The sequence below is a fragment of the Bison bison genome, unplaced genomic scaffold (genome assembly GCF_000754665.1).
Source record: "Bison bison bison isolate TAMUID 2011002044 unplaced genomic scaffold, Bison_UMD1.0 scf7180017864251, whole genome shotgun sequence".
Classification (NCBI taxonomy): domain Eukaryota; kingdom Metazoa; phylum Chordata; class Mammalia; order Artiodactyla; family Bovidae; genus Bison; species Bison bison.
In genome coordinates this window covers 290,890-297,057 of record NW_011494823.1, presented here as the reverse complement: position 1 = coordinate 297,057, position 6,168 = coordinate 290,890, and the positions used below count along the sequence as shown (strand labels likewise).

The 6,168-nt window shown below is 53.4% G+C and overlaps 1 protein-coding gene across 3 annotated transcripts in view; it reads right to left on the bottom strand.

The window, feature by feature from the left end:
- The window catches only part of LRRC32 (leucine rich repeat containing 32), a 14,098-nt gene extending 7,991 nt beyond the window's left edge, over positions 1-6,107 (bottom strand). The window contains exons 1-2 of one of the 3 annotated variants that reach the window (XM_010847539.1): positions 1,782-6,107; positions 1,464-1,554 (exon numbers count right to left, since the gene is read on the bottom strand). In XM_010847539.1, coding sequence (XP_010845841.1) covers positions 1,464-1,550 — 87 coding nt within the window. In that variant the 5' untranslated portion in view covers positions 1,551-1,554; positions 1,782-6,107. The remainder of the gene's footprint in view (positions 1-1,463; positions 1,555-1,781) is intronic. The other 2 variants (XM_010847540.1, XM_010847541.1) reach the window with 2 other exon arrangements.
- Between the last annotated feature and the right edge of the window lie 61 nt (positions 6,108-6,168).

The following is a 6,168-nucleotide window of genomic DNA, read 5'->3' as shown; positions in this document are numbered from 1 at the left end:
TGTCTGAATCCTTCTCTGCCCATTATTCTGGATTCTGGGAACCCTGGAAGGGCTCCAAGGAGCACGAGTGAGGTGGCCACAGCAGACACTGCAAACCCCAGGGAAGTGCTGCTGGCCCTGGCTGCTAGCACATGCACCTCCCAAAGCAGCTGCCCACCCTGTGTCACTAGGGCTTCCCCAGTGGCTCAGCAGTAAAGAATCTTCCTGCAATGCAGGAGATGCAAGTTCGGTCCCTTGGTTGGGAAGATCCCCTGGAGAAAGGAAATGGCAGCCCATTCCACTATTCTTGCCTGGGAAAATCCCAATCCACGGGGTCACAAAAGAGTCAGACACGACTGAGTGACTAAAACACCACCAACTCTGTGTCATGAGCTCCCAGTCCCAGGTCCAAATGAGGCTACTGGAGGGCCTGTCCCTTCCCCAGCCCAAGCTCTGGCCTTGACCTCAGTGACTGTCCAGCTGTCCAGTTAGACTAGATAAGCTCTTTTCTCTGTATCCCACAGGGTCACAGTAACCTCAGAGCGTTTCCCAGACTCTAGGAAAATGGGACAAAATGGATCAAACCTTGTCACTACCCTTGAGGAGCTCTTGGTCTGGTAGCTAAGTCAGCCGTGGACCCATTTACCAACTACCCCATGTGCTCAGTGTTGAGAAGGAGGGAGGCTTAGGACTGTGGGAGCCCAGAAAAGGGATGGCCTGGGAGGGGTCAGGGAAAGCTTCTTGGAGAAGGCAGCATTTGACCTGGGCAGTACTAAGCGAGAGGCATCACAGCAGGAATACGGCAGTTGGGCTCAAGTTAAGGAGCCCAGTTAGGGAGGGGATTTGTCCCCAGGAGGGGCCCAGGACAGAAGAGCCTTTCCCAGCTGCCCACCCCAGGTTCCCCACACATATACATGTTCTTCAGGGCGTCACATGTGGCACTAGTAGTAAAGAACCTGGCTGCCAATGCAGGAGTTGTAAGAGATATGGGTTCGATCCCTGGGTTGGGAAGATCTCCAGGAGGAAGGCATGGCAACCCACTCCGGTATTCTTGCCTGGAGAATCCCCATGGACAGAGGAGCCTGGTCCTACAGTCCATGGGGTCACAAAAAGTTGGACACGGCTGAAGTGACTTAGCACTCACGCACACATATTCTTCAGCAACCAGCTGGACCCACTGACCTGTGGGGATGGCCTGAGGAAATAGAGTCCCTACTGAAGTGAATGACCTCGGACAAGTTGGCTAACTTCTCCAAGCCGGTTTCCAATTCTCTAAAACTGGAATGATTATACTTACCTGGCAGGATTAATAGTAAACAGGGCATTTAGACATTCTAGTAGGTGCTCAGTAAATGCGAGCTTTAATGGCATTAAGTGGATCCCCTTTCCTCTTCTGAGCCCTCTAGCCTCTGGCTTCTGGGCCAGTAGGACCCCCGGGGGCAGGGGATATGAGGAACTCTCCCTGATGAGGCAGAGCGTCTTACCTTCCTACAGGGCACCTTGTCTCGGTGTTGGGAGGTAGCCAGGCCCAGGGTCAGCACGGCCAGAAGCAGCAGAATCTGGTGGCTCATGGCTCTGCAGAGGGCAGGAAGAAAGGGGAAGATGGTAAGACTGCAGGCTCCTTCCCACCGCGGGCTCCCACCACCCTCTCCTGTCTGCAGCTGCCCTCAGGGAACCCCAGACCACAGCGGGAGCTGGACTGAAGGTGCTGTGAACAGGGCCCCTTGTGAAGGTGGTGGGAAACAGGGCTGCAGCCCATCACAAACGGCCTTCAGTGCCAGATGGAGGGGCTAAGCCATTACCTTGGACAGGAGTTTTTAAGCAGTGGGTGACACGGTCAGATTTGGGCTTCAAAAGGCCCCATCAGGCAGAAGACAGCATGGAGGAGGTGAGCAGGAGGCAGACAGGCCTCAAGGGCTGCCCTGGGCCAAGCTCAGGACTCCAGGTCCACACAGGCCACAAGCAGGCCCCCCATCTGAGCTCAAGTTCCAAACGGAATTCCTCAATCCCCCCACCCGCAGAACTTTATTTTGCCCTTTCTCTTTTGATTTTCTGATCCCCGAGTCCCTGCCATTGTTTGAAGGCTGGGCCTGGAGCCTTGACAGGAAGCCCCGCCAGGAGGCCTGCCCTGCCCCCAGCACTGTGGCCCGTGGACTTCCCCAGGAACAGGCTGCCAGGCCCTTAACTTTCACTGAAGCCACCGCCTGCACAGTGGGACACCCAGGCCTGCTGGGCCAGCCCTTCTCTCATGAGCAGCCTGGTTGAGGTTGAGGGCGACCACAAAGCCCCCAGACGGGTCGCATCCCAGTGCTGCTAGGGGCTCATTCACTGAGAACCTGGGCCAAGTGCTGGCAACACACAGCTCAGTCTGTCAGTTTCATTCATTCAGTCATTCATTCACCCACATCTTACTGAATGCCTCTTCATGTCTGGCTCTGTACTGGGAACTGGGGACACAGATAAAGGCCCAGAAGTGACCATAATATAAATACCTACAAAACATTAACAAGGAGAGACATAATGCTCTCCAAGAGCACTGGACTCAGAGTCACCCACACCAGACTGCTTCCTCTGTCTCCTCCACTTACCTGCTGTGTGACTTTGTACAAGTCACTTCACCTCTCTGAGCCTCAGTTTCCTCTTCTGAGGCTAATGCCAACCTCGCCAAGTTTTGTTAAAGATCAAATGAGACATATTCTATGAAAGTGTCGCACACAGAGCTCGCATGTACTAGGCACTCTTCTCCACACTTTACAGCTATGAACTCATTTACTCCTTCCAATAATTCAGTGACTTGGTTTTATGATCACCATTCCCACTGTGCAGACAGGAAAATGGAGGCTCAGAGAAATTAAGCAACATGCCCAAGGTCACACAACTAACAAGGGACAGACTCAGGAAGGTGGGCTTCTGGATCTGTGCCCTTAACCTCTAGCTATAAGGTCTCCTGCAGGTGCTCAATCAGTAAGTGCTGAATTGTGAATCTGAGGGATGCTTTAGAAGATGCATTTATAGAAACTTTATGGGCTGAGTCCTTACTGTTAGAACCTGTTAAACATCCTTGCTATGATTTGTAAATGAAGGCGGGTGCTCTGAGGTCCTTCCTTGTTCAGATAGGCAAAGAACGCAGTGGTGTCTTTTAAGCCCTGTTCCCTGGGTTCCCCCGGGGCCATGGGCCCCCTGCCCCACAGCTGTTCTTCCTCTCACCTGCGTTACAGGTTGGGCTTTTACAGGAAATTCTGTTCTGCTGTTTAAAAAGCAGAACATCACCACCCTTTTGAAAGCCAGTATACTCAGAATTGAGTGGAAACCCCTCAGCAGGCCTTCGAGGCCCTTGCGGAGCGTGCCTACCTCGCCAGCTCTTCCCTCCAGCTTCATTTCTCACTGTCCCTTCTCCTATTCTGTGTTCTGAAAGCCTCAAATTCCCTTCAGTTCTCTAAGCATCTTTTCACTGCCCCTAACCTTCACTTCCTCCCCTCTATTGTGCTGAATACCTCCTCATTCTTTGGGTCTCAGCCTAGATGTTACCTCCTCCAAGAAGCCCTCTCTGGTTCTCCGAGTCTGGGCTCTATATTGGTGCCAAGCGTCCCATCAGCCCCTGGTTCCCTTCCCTTTGCCCCCTCCCCCATCACCATGGGCCGCGTCCCCAGGGCAAAGGGGCCTTACTCTCCACTGGGCCCCATCTCACACTGTGCAGGTCGGGGAAGGCAGTGAGAATCGGCAAGCGGTGGCGCCTCGCTGACATGGTGACGCTGGAGAAAGCAGTTTCTCTCCTGGACTCTCTCTTTACCTCCCTGCCACACTCCCTCCCCTCATCAGCAGGTTCTGTCTGCTCTTCCTAAAAAACCAGATTCTGGATCTGCCCACCGCCCCACAGACTGAGGCACCACCACGACCCTGGGCCTCGATCCCAGCAACACCTTGTTTCCACCTTGATCTCTTGCAGTCTGCCCTAAACATAGTAGCCTGAGTGATGTCTTTAAATCATGTATCAGACCATGAATCTCACTGCTTGAAAACCTCCCATAAAATTCAGATGTACACAACCTCCTCTCTAACTCCATCTACCATTTGCCCTTCCCTCACCGACTCCTAGCTTTCTCGCCATTCCTCAAGGCGAGGAATTCCTCCTGCCTCAGGGCCTTTGCCCTGCTTGCTCCCTCCACCTCCCCAGATCTGCATATGTTTTACTGTTTTCCTCATTTTGGTTGTTTCCTAATATTTATTCCTTATTCTGAGAACAGGGGTCTAATAAGCAGTACTCACTAAAGATCTATTGAATAAACAGAAAAGTGAGGAGTAGCAGTCCACTGCTAAGGGCTGAGTGGTAAGGATAAGGTAGGTAAGGATAAGGTAAGGATATCTTACCTTATCAAGGTAAGGATAAGAGAGGACCTGGGTTAGTTCTGAACCTTCTCAAAGGGGCTCTTGTTTCCTGTTCCCCTGCCAAATCCCATCCTATCTCCCAGGTGGGCAGCTGAACATCCAGGGGGGCCCTTCCCTGCAGCACGTGGAACTCTGCCCTGCCATCCAAAGGAGAGGGGCCCCTTGATGGTGGGCACCCTTCAGCAGTGCCCAGACAGTGCGTAGAATTTGAGGGCTACTCACTCTCAAAAGGGAGGACTGGGTTCACTGAGACCCAGGCTCCCATCCTGACTCTACTCCTCACCAGCCCTGTGCCCTGGGGCACGTCCCTTCACCTTTCAGGGTCTCCATGTCCCATCTGTAGAGCAAGTAGCCTGGTTCCTGTTTTGCCACTGTTTGCCTCCAGTGGTTGTGATGATCAAGCATAGAACGGCCGTGAAGGTACCCTGGACACATACTGTCTTTCCCAGCAGGGATAAACTCGCAGGGCTGAGCAGCCCAGGCGAGGCGAGGAGTGCTCAAGAGGAAAGCCTCCGGCCTGCAGACAAGTGGCCCAGGGAAGAGGAGGCAAAAAAACATCTTAGGACTCTGGGAGGAGAAGTGCCAAAAAAATGTGTAGGTGTGTGTGAAAGTGTGTGTGTGTGTGTGTGTGAGAGAGGGAGAGAGAGAGATGAGGTGGAGGGGCACTACTAATATTAAGCCCATCTCTAGTGTTTAAGGATGTTAGATACTCTTCTTAGCACTTGACATATATCATTTCATTTAATTCTCACAACAACCCAGTGAATCAGTTACTATAATTTCCATTTTACATATGAGAACACTGAGACTCAGAAAGGTGAAGTGACTTACCCCAGAGTTACCCAGCTCATAAGTGTTTTGGGATTTAGCCCAGATCTGTGTGTTGTGTTTTTTCCAGCAGGTGCTGAGCTGCCTGCCTCCTAGAGAATTTGCCCACGAGGAGAACCAGGCTCAGGGAGATGACTTACCCAAGGTCACATAGGCAGTTAATGGCAAAGTCGAGATCAGAATCCAGTCTGTCTGCCTCCTAAAGCAAGTGTTTCAACAACACTAAGCCAAGATCTCCTTTCTAATCCACTCCACACATCCCCCAACCCCAACACACACAGCAGCAGACAGGCTCACAGTGCCGGGCTTCGGGGTGCTCCTCTCCCTCCTCTCAGCCTGGATCACGGGCAGAGTCGGGTCCTGGGAGAGCTGCTGTAGATGTTCCCAGCCAGCAGTGAATCACTAAGGGCAAGCCCCGTTCTGGAGACATGTGCAGCCCACGGGGGAATTAGACCTTAACCCAAAGGAATGTGTCTGTGATGGCGGAATTTCTGGCAGCTGAGGGTGGGGGTGGGGGTCCCTCACGTCCTACCACCCATTAAGAAGGCTGGCTGAGGAAACCCTAGGAGAGAGGTGGGTGCCTCACCCTCTGCACCCCTAGAGATGGGCAGGCTATCTGATGCGGTGGGATGCGAAGACCCGCCCCCAGCCCCCGCCCCCTCGCCAGGGTTAGAGGGCAGTAGGAGACCAGAGACAAATCCTAAACGGCCCTTGACTAGCTTGTGTGTTCCCTGGGCAAGTGCCGGCCTTTCTGCGGTTGTTTTCCCATCTGTCAAATGGGAACGCCGGCCTCGCCCTGCCCTTCGCAGGAAAGATCCGCTGAGCTAGGAGCCTGGAGCCGAGGCAGGGTCAACCCTGGCCCCACGCACAAAGTATTGGAGGGGGATTGTTGAGGATCAGTTTCTCGATGAACCAGCCCCAGCTCAGCTCCGCGCCGGGTGCTCGAGAGGGGCTCGGGCCCGCCCGTTCCCCGGG